Genomic DNA, 17822 nt, shown 5'->3' on the forward strand with positions numbered 1-17822 from the left:
TCAGATGGTGTTGCCCAGCTGCGACCTTCGCGTGGGCAGGTTCTCATTGGAGACAGCTCTTCTGTTTCTATTGCAGGTCGGGGTAAGATGCAGCTTATTCCGGATGGACGAGGTGGCACCCATGCCTCAGAGGTTTTGCATGTACCAGGATTAGGGTACCATCTCCTTTCAGTTCATAAGATTTGCTCCCTTGGTCTTTTGGTGGAGTTTGACAGTTCTACAGTGCGAGTCCTTGATCGTGAATCGAGGAAGGTTCTATCATCTGGATATGAGGAGAACGGCATTTACAAACTGAAGTCTTCCACTGCCCTCTCCACTCTTCTTCTTACCTCACAGTCTCAGTCAGAGTTATGGCATGCTAGGTTTGGTCACCTAAACTATGACTATCTTCGGAAGGCGTCACGGGGACAGCTTGTTCGAGGGTTGCCGGATATAGTGGTGAGCCAGCAGCCATGTGTCTCCTGCATACGGGGGAAGCAGCATAGAGATGCCATTCCCGACACCGCTTCGCGGCGGTCTACTTCATCGATGGAGTTAGTATCTACGGATCTATGTGGCCCTATGAGGAATGAGTCCCTGCGTGGGAGCTCGTACTTCATGCTGATCGTGGATGACTATAGCAGGATGACATGGGCCTACTTTTTGGCACTAAAGTCAGAAGCTTTCTCGCACTTCAAGGATTGGCTTCTCTTTGAGGAGAACCGATCAGGCCGGAAGTTGAAGACCTTGCGATCCGACAAGGGAGGTGAATTTGTCTCTAATGAATTTGCTCGGTTTTGTGCAGATAGAGGAATTCACCAGGAGTTTGCCAATACCAATACTCCACAAGAAAATGGTATTCTCGAACGGAAGAACCGCAGTGTGATCGAGATGGCGCGCACCATGATGGAGCACCGACAGACCCCCCAGGTTCTGTGGGCCGAGGCTGTGGCTACTGCTGTCCACATTCTTAATCGATCCCCCACTTCGGCCGTGGAAGGGATGACTCCATTTGAGGCGTATTTTGGGTCGAAGCCAGATGTTTCTTACTTTCGGGTCTTTGGGTGTGATGCCTATGTTCACATTCCCAAAGCTCACCGTGACAAATTTGAAGCGGCTTCCCGAAAACAGGTATTTGTTGGCTACAGCTCCCAGTCCCAAGGCTACCGACTGTATGATCCCGTCAAGCGGGATGTGTATACTAGCCGTGATGTACGGTTTGTGGAGGTTCCGGCTTCTTCAACGGGTGAGGAGCACCCGGTTCTTGGAGATCCAGGGGAGAGTTTGGCTCCTTCTACAGTTCCATTGGAGCCTGTGCCGTTTGATTATGATTCTGTATCTGACACAGAGTCTACTGTTCCACCGGATCCTTCTGAGGAGTTACCACCGGTGGACATTCCAGAGTCTTCTACTGATGGAGAACGACGAGGGGAGGTTCGGCCTCCTCCTCGCTGGGCCCGTGACACACTCCGTGATTCAGGGATCGAGGGGGTTCCTGAGGAGTGGGGACCGCAGGATGGTCCGCGGCGGTCACGGAGGCACCAGGCGCATTCTTCGGAGCTTGTTTGCTCCAATTATTGTTTGATGTCCCGAGTTATGCACGATCGAGAGCCCACCTCCGTGAAGGAGGCTTTACAGTCCGCCCCATGGAAGAAAGCCATGGAAGCTGAGTTGGAGGCTATTGAGAGGAATGGCACTTGGTCACTTGTGCCACGCCCCCCGAAGAAGAAGGTGATTGGAGTCAAGTGGGTCTTCAAGGCCAAATATCTCAGTGATGGTACTTTGGATAAGCACAAGGCTCGCCTTGTTGCTAAGGGTTTTGCCCAACGCCCAGGGATTGACTGTCATGACACCTTTGCCCCTACAGCTCGTATGGCAACCATTAGAGCTGTTCTTGCTTTGGCTGGCCATAGGAGATGGCCTGTTTATCAGCTGGATGTGAAGTCGGCCTTCCTGAATGGTGATTTGAAGGAGGAGATCTACGTTGAGCAGCCTCTTGGCTTTGGTTCTTCAGATGGGAAAGTCTACAGGTTGAAGAAGGCCCTGTATGGTCTCAAGCAGGCCCCGCGAGCTTGGAACGAGAAGATTGATTCGTTCCTCCAGACTCAGTTGGGATATCGGCGATCCAAGGCCGATCCGCAGCTGTATGTTCACACTTCCGAGGATGGTTGTGTGCTGTTTGTATTATATGTTGATGATTTGATTGTCACAGGTGATGATGCACCGCAAGTCCAGGAGACAAAGTCAGCTTTACATCGGACGTTCGAGATGACGGATTTGGGGCTTCTCCATTTTTTTTTAGGACATGAGATTTTTCAGTCTCAGAGGGGGATCTTTCTCTCCCAATAGAGATATGTTCAGGAGCTCTTGGTGTCTTTTGAGATGGAAGATTATCGGGCCCTCTCTACTCCTATGGATCCGAACTGGAAGGCCACTTCCCACTCAGCTTCTCCTTTGGCGGATGCTTCCCGCTATCGACAGTTGATAGGGTCTTTGATTTGGCTTCTCAACACCAGGGTTGATCTATGTTTTGCTGTTGGGCTCTTGGCAGGGTTCATGAGTGAACCTAAGACGGTGCATTGTCAGGCTGCTCAGAGGATACTTCGGTATCTGAGGGGGACGTCTGATTTGGGGATTCATTACCCCGCAGGGACAGATGGGTCAGATCTTGTACTTGCAGGTTGGAGCGACTCGGATTGGGCCGGTGACGTGGACCACAGGAGGTCTACAACAGGTTACTGCTTTACTTTGGGTGCAGGTGTTATTTCATGGAGTAGCAAGAAGCAGCCCACGGTAGCCCTTTCGTCTACTGAGGCGGAGTATCGAGCCGCATCTTCCACCACATGCGAGGTTGTGTGGCTTCGGAGATTGTTGGAGGAGCTTGGGTGCCCCCAGACTCGTCCTACATTGCTGCGATGTGACAATGAGAGTTGCATTGCCTTGGCAAGGAACCCTATTTTTCATGCCCGGACGAAGCACATTGAGATCCAGTACCACTTCATCCGAGAAAAGCTTCTGGATGAGACCATCACTGTGGAGTATTGCAAGACGGAGGATAATCTTGCGGATTTGTTTACGAAGGCGCTTCCTCAGGCTCTACTTCGGCAACATTCCAGATCCCTCAGGCTTCTGCCCTGTCCAGGCTCTGAGAGGGGGTGTCAGAGATCATAGCCTGTCTGGTAGGGCAGTACCAGCTGCAGCAGTCGGACCAGCAGCAGTCGGACCTGCTGCACAGTCGGACTGTGCAGTCGGACTGCCACGTGGCAGTCCGACTGCCTGCAGCCATTTTATTCCTGGCTGCGCCCTATTTTGGCGCCTCGTTCTAGGTGATTTTTCGCCTATTTATTGCTGACGTTTTCAGCAGTCTGGCCACGATTCTCTGTCGCAGACTACAGACCGGTGCCGTGCAGATTTCTGTCTCTGTTCGCAGATTTCAGACAGCAGACAATGCAGACTGCAGCAGACTTCGAGGTGGACAGCAGGTCGCATCGTCGAGGTGGAGACACGCAGTCCAGCACACTGCGCCCGTGTATATCTTTGTATTCAGCATTCTTTATACAGCAGATCTTCAGTGTACACTGTCTCTTTCTCTCCCTTCTCTCTCTGCGTTCTCTCTCTCTTAGTCCTACGCTTCCGCACCGCTGCACTCTGACAGACTCCTCCCGCCGACGATAGTTGCGGTAGTAACGTCTCTACTTAGAAGATTGTTTGGAAAGAATATCCTCCTCTAAGTCATCAAAGCCTATAAACTAGTAAGACATCTTTGATTATGCAATCACTCAAAAATCTACGTTTTGATGGAAACATGGAAGGCAAGAAGCAGTTAGCTACAATGTTTAGAGATGTGCCGCTTGCACATACAATGCTGTTGCTTGCCACCAGAAGGTTGTCATTTGCACCAAGAGATTGCTGCCTGCTCCAGGGAATGAACATCATTGCCCGGAAATTTACATTTTAGCAAAACAATGAGGAAGATGGGCCGTTTGATGCAGAAGGCTGCCACCTTCACTTGTATCTTGTTGCTTGGCCTCCGGTTGATGTCGTTTGGCTGCTAGAGAGGGTCAATTGGGCACAAAACTTCCTATAAGGGCTGCGATTGAAGCAAACACAGGCTGAAACCTGCATTTTGATGACTAGGCTGCTCTCGGGAAGATTGTGTGCTCCTCAGTGAGAAATCTCCAAACTGTGTCCTCACATAGGCGATGATACCATGTGAGAGTGCGCAACAGAAGAGAAACATGAACACACAGAGAGAGAGAGAGAGAGAGAGAGAGAGAGAGAGAGAGTAGAAGATGAAGGAGGAATAATGCATTGAGTGAAGAAGAATGTTGATACAAAGGGGATGGACTGATAAGTTCATGCCCTTTACGAAAAAAAGAGAGAGAGGGAGGAAGTAGAAGATGGAGGAGGAATAATGCATTGAGTGAAGAAGAATGTTGATACAAAGGGGATGGACTGATCAGTTCATGCAAGCAGCCCACAAGGTTAGTGAGCACTAGATTAGGCCAATGATGATGGTAGCACCAAGCACAGAGTGTCGGAGTGTGCACTTGCAAATGAAGGACTGAAGACTGAAGAGAGTGTGTGTTTGGTAAGTGGGAGAGGTAGGCTATAAAGAGCCAACAATACGAGAATCTGGCCAACTTGCACTATTAGATGCCATAAATGCTGGTCGACCAGCATTTAAATGCCGGTCGCACTAAAAGAAATGCAAAAAAATAGGGGAAGGCCACATAAAAAAATCTTGGATGGCAAGGACAATGTTTGGCAGGTAGAGACAGATTGTGAAAAGCAAAAACTAACCTAGGAATGCATGCAGGAAGTTGACAACTAAAGGAAATGCACTTAAAATTGCTAGAGCTCCTATGTCTCTGTCAGATGCTGAAAGGAGCTCACAATTAGGAGATGACTGACTGTCATGACTAACATAGGCAGGCTAACAAGTGCAATACACTTAGCTCATACTCTCTACCTTGGTCTTAGAGAGAGAGGAGTTCGGGGGCCAGTATTCACTTTGCATAGTGTGTTTGCTGCATTTAGTGTTGCATATATTCATTCATTCATTATCCATCTTTAGTGTTCATTGTCTTTGAGTTACCACCCACCCAAATTGCTTTGTTCTCAAGAGCTTCAAACATTATTCAATGAAATGACTTCATTCCTACAGTTGTTACACTTGCCTTTATTCTTAGGATTTTTGCTACCCTTATCTTCTCTCAATGTAGCTTTCCGTTTGTTGTTTGAAAAGGCGTTTCCTTTACTTCTTTGACCAACAATAAAAAGATGAATCTACGACACGCATAGTAGATTTGTTTGATATGGATTTTTCTTTCTGTAAGAGTAACGTTAAAAGTACCCAAACCTTACATCTTCATTCATATTTCATTCATATGTGTTGTTTAGAATGCAGCATCTAGCCAAACTTTGCTCTTGTTTCATTATTTATTGAGATGAATAGAACTTTGGAGTGTCTATCATTGAATCAGTGGAAAACTCTGCTTGGTACATCAGAATTCCATTTTGAGATTTACTTTTACTTTAGTGTCTGGCATGAATTGCATATGGGATCTATTATTGTGGTAAGTGGCTTTTATGATATCAACATGTGGCTTCTATGATTAGGCCCATCTAACATTGTTGGTACAATGGTAGGGCTACAGTGCATCATGATAGTGTAGAGACAAGAAATGGTTCACTGGACGTCAGATAAGAGTTAATTAGAGGTGATAATACTTCTTAACTTGATCAGGAGCGAGATCTTCTAGCTGTTTTTGTTGGCTGTAGTGAATCAATTCTGATTTTAGTAAATGTTCTATTTTCAAAAGGGGGTGACAACAATTCAGACTCTGGTGATCATGAGGAGGCTTCAAGAAAGGCTTTGGACCAAGCTAGTGATGATGTCATGGAAGGGAAATATGAAAGAGCTTTATGGTTGCTAGAAAAAATTCCACAGCTTTACCCTGCTGTCAAAGGAGTTGCAGAGCTTACGGCAGTTGCAGAAGTATGTCACGCTGCTCTTCAGAGGCCTTGTGCATGCTTGGCAAGGAAGCATAGAAGCCCAGACTGGTACAGAGTTCTGAAGGTGAGGTGCTTCTTTTCTCTATGCTAAGTAGCTTTGCCAGTCACTTTGTTTCATCTACCAGAATTAAGGAGTGTTGCCGCAATGTACATGCATGTTGGTCTGTAAAAATTGAATATAAGTAACACCCCTAGGTCAATTTGTTTTATGGGACTCATATGGGTTGCTTAGTTTAAATGTATGACTGTTAGTGATTTTGATAAGGCCCTCAATATGGAACTTTACTTACAACATGTTGAAACTTATAGTAGGAAAATAGGGTCCTTCACATTATCATGTTCAACACGAATTACAAATTGGGGTCATAATCTACAAGTGATACCCAGTTGTTGTCCGTTTATGAAGGGGATAGTTGTCAGAGTGCAGCGGTGCGGAAGCGTAGGACTGAGAGAGAGAGAATGCAGAGAGAAAAAGGGAAAGAAAGAGATAGTGTACAATGAAGATCTGCTGTATAAAGAATGCTGAATACAAAGAGATACACGGGCGCAGTGCGCTGGACTGCGTGTCTCCACCTCGACGATGCGACCTGCTGTCCACCTCGAAGTCTGCTGCAGTCTGCACTGTCTGCTGTCTGAAATCTGTGAACAGAGACAGAAATCTGCACGGCACTGGTCTGTAATCTGCGACAGAGAAGAGTGGCCAGACTGCTGAAAACGTTAGCAATATATAGCCGAAAAACTGCTTGGAATGGGGCGCCAAAAATAGCCAGTCTGCAGCCGACTGCCTGCTGCAGGGTCGGACTGCCACGTGGCAGTCCGACTGGACTGCACCAGGCTGAAACCTGCCTGGCTGTGATCTCTCTAACACCCCCTCTCAGAGCCTGGGCAGGGCAGAAGCCTGAGGGATCTGGAATGTTGCCGAAGTAGAGCCTGAGGAAGCGCCTTCGTAAACAAATCCGCAATATTGTCCTCTGTCTTGCAATACTCCACAGTGATGGTCTCATCCAGAAGCTTTTCTCGGATGAAGTGGTACTGGATCTCAATGTGCTTCGTCCGGGCATGAAAAACAGGATTTCTTGCCAAGGCAATGCAACTCTCATTGTCACATCGCAGCAATGTAGGACGAGTCTGGGGGCACCCAAGCTCCTCCAACAATCTCCGAAGCCACACAACCTCGCATGTGGTGGAAGATGCGGCTCGATACTCCGCCTCAGTAGACGAAAGGGCTACTGTGGGCTGCTTCTTGCTACTCCATGAAATAACACCTGCACCCAAAGTAAAGCAGTAACCTGTTGTAGACCGCCTGTGGTCCACGTCACCGGCCCAATACGAGTCGCTCCAACCTGCAAGTACAAGATCTGACCCATCTGTCCCTGCGGGGTAATGAATCCCCAAATCAGACGTCCCCCTCAGATACCGAAGTATCCTCTGAGCAGCTTGCCAATGCACCGTCTTAGGTTCACTCATGAACCCTGCCAAGAGCCCAACAGCAAAACATAGATCAACCCTCGTGTTGAGAAGCCAAATCAAGTACCCTATCAACTGTCGATAGCGGGAAGCATCCGCCAAAGGAGAAGCTGAGTGGAAAGTGGCCTTCCAGTTCGGATCCATAGGAGTAGAGAGGGCCCGACAATCTTCCATCTCAAAAGACACCAAGAGCTCCTGTACATATCTCTGTTGGGAGAGAAAAATCCCCCTCTGAGACTGATAAATCTCATGTCCTAAAAAGAAATGGAGTAGCCCCAAATCCGTCATCTCGAACGTCCGATGTAAAGCTGACTTTGTCTCCTGGACCTGCTGTGCATCATCACCTGTGACAATCAAATCATCAACATATAATACAAACAGCACACAACCATCCTCGGAAGTGTGAACATACAGCTGCGGATCGGCCTTGGACCGCCGATATCCCAACTGAGTCTGGAGGAACGAATCAATCTTCTCGTTCCAAGCTCGCGGGGCCTGCTTGAGACCATACAGGGCCTTCTTCAACCTGTAGACTTTCCCATCTGAAGAACCAAAGCCAGGAGGCTGCTCAACGTAGATCTCCTCCTTCAAATCACCATTCAGGAAGGCCGACTTCACATCCAGCTGATAAACAGGCCATCTCCTATGGCCAGCCAAAGCAAGAACAGCTCTAATGGTTGCCATACGAGCTGTAGGGGCAAAGGTGTCATGACAGTCAATCCCTGGGCGCTGGGCAAAACCCTTAGCAACAAGGCGAGCCTTGTGCTTATCCAAAGTACCATCACTGAGATATTTGGTCTTGAAGACCCACTTGACTCCAATCACCTTCTTCTTCGGGGGGCGTGGCACAAGTGACCAAGTGCCATTCCTCTCAATAGCCTCCAACTCAGCTTCCATAGCTTTCTTCCATGGGGCGGACTGTAAAGCCTCCTTCACGGAGGTGGGCTCTCGATCGTGCATAACTCGGGACATCAAACAATAATTGGAGCAAACAAGCTCCGAAGAATGCGCCTGGTGCCTCCGTGACCGCCGCGGACCATCCTGCGGTCCCCACTCCTCAGGAACCCCCTCGATCCCTGAATCACGGAGTGTGTCACGGGCCCAACGAGGAGGAGGCCGAACCTCCCCTCGTCGTTCTCCATCAGTAGAAGACTCTGGAATGTCTACCGGTGGTAACTCCTCAGAAGGATCCGGTGGAACAGTAGACTCTCTGTCAGAAACAAAATCATAATCAAACGGCACAGGCTCCAGTGGAACTGTAGAAGGAGCCAAACTCTCCCCTGGATCTCCAAGAACGGGATGCTCCTCACCCGTTGAAGAAGCCGGAACCTCCACAAACCGTACATCACGGCTAGTATATACATCCCGCTTGACGGGATCATACAGTCGGTAGCCTTGGGACTGGGAGCTGTAGCCAACAAATACCTGTTTTCGGGAAGCCGCTTCAAATTTGTCACGGTGAGCCTTGGGAATGTGAACATAGGCATCACACCCAAAGACCCAAAAATAAGAAACATCTGGCTTCGTCCCAAAATAAGCCTCAAATGGAGTCATCCCTTCCACGGCCGAAGTAGGGGATCGATTAAGGATGTGGACTGCAGTAGCCACAGCCTCGGCCCACAGAACCTGAGGGGTCTGTCGGTGCTCCATCATGGTGCGCGCCATCTCGATCACACTGCGGTTCTTCCGTTCTAGAATACCATTTTCTTGAGGAGTATTGGTATTGGCAAACTCCTGGTGAATTCCTCTATCTGCACAAAACCGAGCAAATTCATTAGACACAAATTCACCTCCCTTGTCGGATCGCAAGGTCTTCAACTTCTGGCCTGATCGGTTCTCCTCAAAGAGAAGCCAATCCTTGAAGTGCGAGAAAGCTTCTGACTTTAGTGCCAAAAAGTAGGCCCATGTCATCCTGCTGTAGTCATCCACGATCAGCATGAAGTACGAGCTCCCACGCAGGGACTCATTCCTCATAGGGCCACATAGATCCGTAGATACTAGCTCCATCGGTGAAGTAGACTGCCGCGAAGCTGTGTGGGGAATGGCATCCCGATGCTGCTTCCCCCGTATGCAGGAGACACATGGCTGCTGGCTCACCACTATATCCGGCAACCCTCGAACAAGCTATCCACGTGACGCCTTCCGAAGATGGTCATAGTTCAGGTGACCAAACCGAGCATGCCATAACTCAGACTGTGACTGTGAGGTAAGAAGGAGAGAAGAGAGGGCAGTGGAAGACTTCAGTTTGTAAATGCCGTTCTCCTCATATCCAGATGATAGAACCTTCCTCGATACACGATCAAGGACTCGCACAGTAGAACTGTCAAATTCCACCAAAAGACCAAGGGAGCAAATCTTATGAACTGAAAGGAGATGGTACCCCAATCCTGGTACATGCAAAACCTCTGAGGTATGGGTGCTACCTCGTCCATCCGGAATAAGCTGCATCTTACCCCGACCTGCAATAGAAACTGAAGAGCTGTCTCCAATGAGAACCTGCCCACGCGAAGGTCGCAGCTGGGCAACACCATCTGATGAAGGAGTCATGTGCCGTGAGGCACCACTATCAATAATCCACTCTCGAGATTGGGGAGCCGCCATCGCAGCATCAGAAGCATTCGGTGAAGCGTCCTCAATGACAACTAAATGTAGAAATGCAGCTGATGAGGGTGCAGCCACCGCTCCAGAATCCTTGGTTTCCTTCTTCTTGGTGTCCTTCGAGTCTTTGTCAGGGCAATCCTTCTTCCAATGGCCAGTCTTTCCACAAATATGGCATGTGGAGTCTTTGTCCTTGTCCTTCTCCTTGTCCTTCTTGGACTTGTTATCCCCCTTCTTCTTCTTTTGGTCCTTCCCCTTCTTCTGAGAGGCTTGACCTGTCAACGCCTCCGTCTTGGAAGCATTCTGTCCCTTTAACTGTTCCTCTTGGTCCAAGACCATAGGAACCAACTCTTCCCACCGAAGAGTAGACTCTCGCCCCGAAGCAATAAGGGCAGAGTAAAATGTACCGAATCGTGGCGGCAACTGGGACAAGAGTGTGATCGCCATGTCTTCGGAGGAAATTGGCTTCCCCGCATTCTGAACTTGCATCTGTAGTTGCCTTAGCTTGTTAATGTGTTCCCTTAGCGAAGAAGACTTATTGACGGACAAGGTCCGCATCTGTACCTCCAAAGAAACCCTCTTCATCAGGGTCATCCGATTGTACATTTGATCAAGCTCCAGCCATATCTCACGAGCCACCGTCAAGTGCTCAATGTGAGCGATCACGGCTGTAGTGCATGATAGAAAGAGAAAGGATCGAATCTTGGCATTCAGTTTGTTCCAATGAGACTGGGCCCTGGCCAACTCCGCACGAGCATCGGAAGAGAGTTTGGACTCATCTCTTATCGAAGGCCGGTCAATATCTTCCTGTACCAACTCCGCCAAATCATAGGACTCAAGAATGGCCAACATCATAACGCGCCAAATGCGGTAGTTGTCGCCGTCGAGCTTCTGATCTGTAGGAAGAGCCGGTAAGACAGGCACCTTCCGGTCCATAATTGCCTGGAACTCCAAGTCCATCTCTGTAGACATCTTCACCTGCAATGCCTTCTCAAACGCAAAAGCAGCCCCCTCTGACTGAGTAAACTCAGCCTGCTAAGGCTCTTCCGCGTCCCGAAGCTTCTTCACCCGCCGGAGGCGATGAAAAAGCAAAACCTGCACTTTTAGGTTGAAAACCCAAACTTTCTCCGCGTCAAACAGCAGTAAACAGCAGCAAATCCACCACCTGGACTCCTTTCTTGTGCGCCTACACTCGTTTCAGCCTTGTTCCAAGGCGCAGCCCTCCTGTCTGCCCTTAAACGAAAAAAACGCAAATTTGTGTCGCGATGGAAACTCCTCTTCAGGTTGATTCTGCGCTCAGTCAGCCCTCAAACACTGCTCTGATACCATGTCAGAGTGCAGCGGTGCGGAAGCGTAGGACTGAGAGAGAGAGAACGCAGAGAGAAAAAGGGAGAGAAAGAGACAGTGTACAATGAAGATCTGCTGTATAAAGAATGCTGAATACAAAGATATACACGGGCGCAGTGCGCTGGACTGCGTGTCTCCACCTCGACGATGCGACCTGCTGTCCACCTCGAAGTCTGCTGCAGTCTGCACTGTCTGCTGTCTGAAATCTGTGAACAGAGACAGAAATCTGCACGGCACCGGTCTGTAATCTGCGACAGAGAAGAGTGGCCAGACTGCTGAAAACGTCAGCAATATATAGCCGAAAAACTGCCTGGAATGGGGCGCCAAAAATAGCCCGACTGCCTGCTGCAGGGTCGGACTGCCACGTGGCAGTCCGACTGTGCAGTCCGACTGCATGTAGTCCGACTGGACTGCACCAGGCTGAAACCTGCCTGGCTGTGATCTCTCTAACAAGTTCTTGTGCCTTGGGAATCAGGAGGCTTGAATTTGTTTAGTCTGGGCTGGAAAACAAACTGCATGCATTCAATAATAGTTGAAATATTGAACTTGTTCATCAGTTTCAGTGTTTCCAGCATTGACAGTTTGAAAGATACGTGGAAATGTTTCACAGCATTCTTGTGCGTTTTGATATACACCAAAAAGGCTGTAACAAGTGTTATGCTTGCTTTATTAATATTGCTATTATCAAGGTTATCTGTACATATAGAGACATTGAACAGGGTAGAACACACACACACCCACACCCACCCACCCATTCCCACCCCCCCACCCACCAGCCACCCAATACTGAAGTTGTTCATCGGTTTCAGTGTTTTCAGCATCGACAGTTTGAAAGATACATGGAAATGTTTAACAGCATTCTTGTGTGTTTTGATATAAAGCAAAAAGGCTATCACAAGTGTTGTTCTTGGTTTATAAATATTACTATTATCAAGGCTATATGCACATATAGAGACATTAAACAGGGTAGAACACACACACTTTCCCCTTGCCCCCAAACTCTCCTCCAACTATATGAATGATTTTAAAGTTTAGCCAATAAAAGCAGAATGGATCCAATGGAGGGCTGCTCCCGTGTCCCATGGCTCTTCGTCACCTTACTCAGGCAGTGGCCTTGCTCTTGAGCTGCTCCCTTGTGCCACTAATGGTCATGGCTACCAAGATGGGATTGAAGCCTAACCTTTGATATGCTACATGGGACTCCATGAACTTGAAATGCCATCTTTGTTAGCATCAAGTCAGCTTATTTCATGCCACTTACCTATTTATAGGTCGCCACTTGCATGTCTCCACACTTCATTTCACATCAGTCAGCCGGCCATCATTCTCACTCGTTGTCTTGAGTCAGATTTTTCTCTGTTGCCGTTAGTCTAGTGCCCTCGCTAATGCACCTCTGTATGTATAGGGGCTGAGCGTGTGTAGCCTTGTATTAGTGTTCAGATCAGTGTTTTCCTTCTATTTCTTTTGTGTTTCATGTGCTCTTCTCTTCTCTCCGTCTTCCTTTCCCTTCCATTGCACACTCACAGCTTTAATCCTCTCCTTTGAGGGCTCCCTTTGCTTCCTATCTCATTTAGACTGCCATTCATATGAGCTTGGATACCACTTTTGTCCACCACCTTTCTTACTTTTACTAGCTTCTTGTGGGTCTTCACATAATTGATCTCTCGCACCTTTTCCTGCAGATCTTTGTGCATGCATATTTTTGTCCTTGTTGTTGGGGAGTATCTGCAAGAAATGACTTTCTAAACTCCTCCATCTCCACTGGACTCCTTGTCTCAAATCAAAGGGTAGAGTCTCATGATGTGCTCAAAATGGTGGCAATGGAGGTGTGGATTTACATATGACAATCTTATATTCTCTCACTAGTATAGCCATCTTGGACTCTACAAAGATGGGTGTTGTTGGGGAGTATCCTCATAAAATGGCTTTGTAAACTCCTCCATCTCCACTCCACTCCTTGGCTAAATCAAAGGGTAGACTCTCATGATGTTCCCAAAATGGTGGCGTTGCTAGTTGACATATGAGAATCTTGTAGGCTCTCAACAACATAGCCATTTGTCACTTGATGCATTTGAATTTGAAGAAACATTACTTGTACGTAGTTATTTGTCACAGTTTTCTCATTCTTTAAGGTTGTGTTCATTCAATAGGGTTCTATAAAGAAATGCCCTAAACGCAAAAAACACAAATAAAGCACAAATTGATAACAAAACACAGGTAGGGTTAGGGTAACTTAGAGACAATGAACACAACAAATAATCTAGAATGAATGAATTTGAATAATACATGCTTATACAACAAACATACTATATAGTAAATGAACATTGTACCCCGAACTCTCTTGTCTTGAGGATGAGGTAGAGGTAATGAGTTGGAGAGTGTGTCGTACTTCGATGGTGTTATGTGGTTACACATTTAATGAAGGAAAAACAAGAAAAAGACATCCATATAAATATTTCAGATATATGCCTATGAGATACGTCCTCGTGATCTTGTGGATTTTCTAGGTTCAAAATTGGCCTTCAAAATAGGTTGAATATTCATTATTGAGTTCTATTAACTTAATGACAAATTTGGATGGATAAAAACACATGCAAGGAGTTATCTTGAGTGCTATAGGGCGTGCAAGCCTAAAAATACAATAAAGCAATGTGATCTACGAAAAGTAGCTCTTTTGACTATTCTGAGACGATTCTCGTAATTTTACTTGTGTTAGCTTGTAAATCAGGTTTGTTCCGCTCGATTTGAGTACTTGGACAATCATATTCTGAGTTCGGGGGAGAAAGCTAGAGCGACAACAAGTAGCAAGTTCAGGACAGGATTGTTGTCCTCAAGGTTTTGATATAGGGTTTCTTTCTTAAAGCTTCTACTTGCCTACCATTGGTGGATGCTTTGGGCTATCAAAAGAGTGTTTGTGATCCAAGAGGGTGTCTACAATTTACAAAGTCTTTTGTAGAGTAATATACAGAGTATTTTTGATTCACTTGATTCTTCCTTCCATCTTGTCTATTTTTTTGAATCCCTGTGGTTTGTGGCTTGACACATACCCCCTTGACATTTGGTAACTCGGATGTGAAAAGCTATGTCCAAGCTACGACAAGATGGAAGATTCAATAGTACCTTCAAGATCTACAAGACCTGTAGGATTGGGAGATGCTTTTGATGATGTAAAATAGATGTTACAAGCTTTCAATATGTACATACAACAACAACAACAACAACAACAATTACACCATTAACAATATTTACAATAGCAAATTGAATTACAGTCTCATGCGTAATATGAAGTTGGAGCAACCAAAGCAAGGGAGGTTGTAGAGAACCAGATGAAGCTATTTGATGGGGCCGGAATATTTTGAGTTATCTAGAGTTGTATGAAGCAAAGATGGAATTCTCTGGGGTCTCTACTTGCATGATGAGTGAGTACTTTGTATGACTTGTAACTCCTGTATTGAAGTCACGCATCAATGATATTTATGTGCAAGATTTTGGATGGTTAGAATGTAAGAAAGCTTTGAAGGAAGAGTACTTTCTTGAAGACTTAGGTAGGGGTGGTCACCCATCAATCTTTTCAAGAGTGGGTTCATAAGCTCAACAAAGGGCTAGCCATATTTGAGCTTTATTGGAGTTTGAGCTTAAATTGAGTTAGTTAGACGCTACAGAGCAGGTAGTTTTGGAGCCTAAGAAGATTGATCCATTTTTATAGGCAACAGACTATTTGTTGTAGATGGAATAGTAAAGTCACTTGAAAATAAAACCAAAGTGATGGGTCTAAAGACAGATTGGGAGGATGCCAAGGAGACTGTTTCTATGTTGAATAAGAGACAGATGTGGTACACTAGATTGTAAATTGGTTCTATTACTTCAATCTCTTTTTCTATACATTCGCTTGTATCTACTTTCTTATACGTTCGCTTGTATCTACTTTCTTATCTTCTCTAGTAGCTACTTCTATGCCTTTACCTGTTTCTATGGTTAAGCCACCTATTTCTTTGGTTGCTCTTGCCAAGGATAAGGATATGGATGAGTTAATCAAAAGTATGAGGGAGCTAAAGCTGAAGATGTCAAGGGTGGATGAACAAGTGAAGACTATAGGTCCGTCTATAGCACCCAGGAGTTTGGGAAGAGAAAGCTTTGTGCAGTGATGCATATGGTGCGATAGCACCAAATATGACCAGAGGGATTGTGAGGCTTTTAAAGAGCCTCATAGGTAGAATTTGATTTTCTAGTAGGATGGGAAGATTTGCTATTCTGAAACGAGACAAGCTATAACCACGAACTTCGAGAAAGGAGACATGAAGTAGATCCTTGAGGATATGGTTGTGCAGATTGCCTATATTGTTGTAGATACAACATTCTATGGCTTGTAGATTGAAAAGAAACTTGAAGGTGAAAAAATGGAGCTATGGATCTATGCCTTGCAAATTATAGAAAAGGGCAAGGTGCCTTAAGTAGATTTGGCTAGTGTAGGTAAGACTATTAGAATGCATATTGGATAGGATGCCCCTGTTGATAGCTACTCAGTTTATGCTTGCTTGGCTAAAACTTAGAATACAAAAGTGAAGGTATAGGAGAGTATAGATGCTTTGACAGAGGAGGGTACAAATGCTTTGATAGAGCATAGTATAAATTATAATACAAGGGAGCTTCGGAAACAGGGGAAACGGAAACGGGAAAAACTAGAGTTTCGGAGTTTCAGCCAAATTTTGGAAATGAGGAAACGGCGTTTCGGATTGTACACTAAAATAAATACAATATTATGTGGATATGTAAATATATCAATGTCTACAATAACATGTACCCAAATTTCATACAAACTTTTGAGTCCATGTCATATGATTGCAATCATGATTCATTACAAATGTCATGACTCACGAGTGAAGATTGAAGAGTTAAGACTCAATGGTTGAAACTTACGACAGCTTAACACAATTAAGACTCAATTTTAAAAACTTACGGCAACAAAATAAATTATAATTTATGACTTATGAATCATCTATGATCTAAAGAGCAGTAAAGATTGACATCAATAACAGTGGAGGCTGACATCAAGAACAACAAGAATTAAGATGCATAAGTGAAATCAAGATACAATGATACATGTATCTATGTCATGTGAATAATTTGTCAAAACTCCAAAGTCCAGTGAGCAATGAGCACTCTGTATTGGTCTCTAGACTCTTGAAGAAGAAGAAGAAGAAGAAGAGGAAGAGGAAGAGGAAGAGGAAGAGGAAGAGAAAGAGAAAGAGGAAGAGGAAGAGGAAGAGGAAGAGGAAGAGGAAGAGAAAGAGGAAGAAGAAGAAGAAGAAGAGGAGGAGGAGAAGGCGGCGGCGGTGGAGGCGGCGACGGAGGCGGTGGGAGTTGGAGTGCCCCGAAATGGACCGTAGGATGCCGAAACGCCGGTCTGCCATTTTCGTTTCGGTTCGAAACGGCCGGTCCGTTTTGGCAGCCCCGAAACGCCATTGCGGGGTACTATGGTACAAATGCAATACCAAAGGGTATTGATAATGCAAAGATCTTGATTGGGGATTGTGAAGAAATGCTCTAAATGCAGAAAACACAAAACCAATTGTATGACAAAGTGCAAACTGATAAACATAGAACACAATTAGAGTTAGGGTAACTTAGAGACAATGAACACAATGAATAATGAATTGTTTGACTAGTGAATATACAATGCTCATAGAACAAACATACTATGAAGTAAATACTGAACTTCAAACTCTTGTAACTTTGGGATCAAGACAGAGGTTATGAGCTGGAGAGTGTCTTGTACTCCAAATGGATCTTGAAATGTAGCAAGGCAGTCTTCGTGTGTCAAACAATAGCTAATGCAGCCAAAGAGGTTGGATCTGATGTAGACAAGGAATGATGAGAGAGTAAGACAAAAAACGCAAGTCCCTGAGGAGAGAGAAAAACTAGGTGATAGTTGAAAACGGTAGACGATTGTCTAGGAAGTGTAGGCAACAACTAGAGGAGAAACTTAGCAAATGCAGTTTTTGGATGATGGTGATAGCTCCAAATGATGATGTCAGTAGCAAACACAGGGTGCAGACTGCAGGCAACAGCTTCAAGATACTAGGCAACAGCGGCGGTGGAGAAGGCGACGGAGGTGGTGGGAGTTGGAGTACCCCAAAACGGACCGTAGGATGCCGAAACACCGGTTTGCCGTTTTTGTTTCGGTTTGAAACGGCCGGTCCGTTTTGGCAGCCCTGAAACGCCATTTCGGGGTAATATGGTACAAATGTACTACCAAAGGGTATTGATAATGCAAAGATCTTGACTAGGGATTGTGAAGAAATGCTCTAAATGCAGAAAACACAAAACCAATTGTACGACAAAGCGCAAACTGATAAACATAGAACACAGTTAGAGTTAGGGTAACTTAGAAACAATGAACACAATGAATAATG

At 45.8% G+C, this 17822-nt stretch overlaps 1 protein-coding gene across 1 annotated transcript in view; it reads left to right on the forward strand.

Annotated features, from left to right (window-relative positions):
• Positions 1 to 5655: 5655 nt before the first annotated feature.
• The window catches only part of LOC148008634 (uncharacterized), a 73110-nt gene continuing 60943 nt past the window's right edge, over positions 5656 to 17822 (forward strand). The window contains exons 1-2 of the mRNA XM_087674141.1: positions 5656 to 5702; positions 5805 to 6061. Of these exons, the coding sequence (XP_087530267.1) occupies positions 5882 to 6061 (180 nt within the window). The 5' untranslated portion in view covers positions 5656 to 5702; positions 5805 to 5881. The remainder of the gene's footprint in view (positions 5703 to 5804; positions 6062 to 17822) is intronic.

Source organism: Lygodium microphyllum, unplaced genomic scaffold (assembly GCF_053477565.2).
Source record: "Lygodium microphyllum isolate KBCC unplaced genomic scaffold, Lygodium_microphyllum_v1.1.10 scaffold_105, whole genome shotgun sequence".
In the NCBI taxonomy this organism is placed as follows: domain Eukaryota; kingdom Viridiplantae; phylum Streptophyta; class Polypodiopsida; order Schizaeales; family Lygodiaceae; genus Lygodium; species Lygodium microphyllum.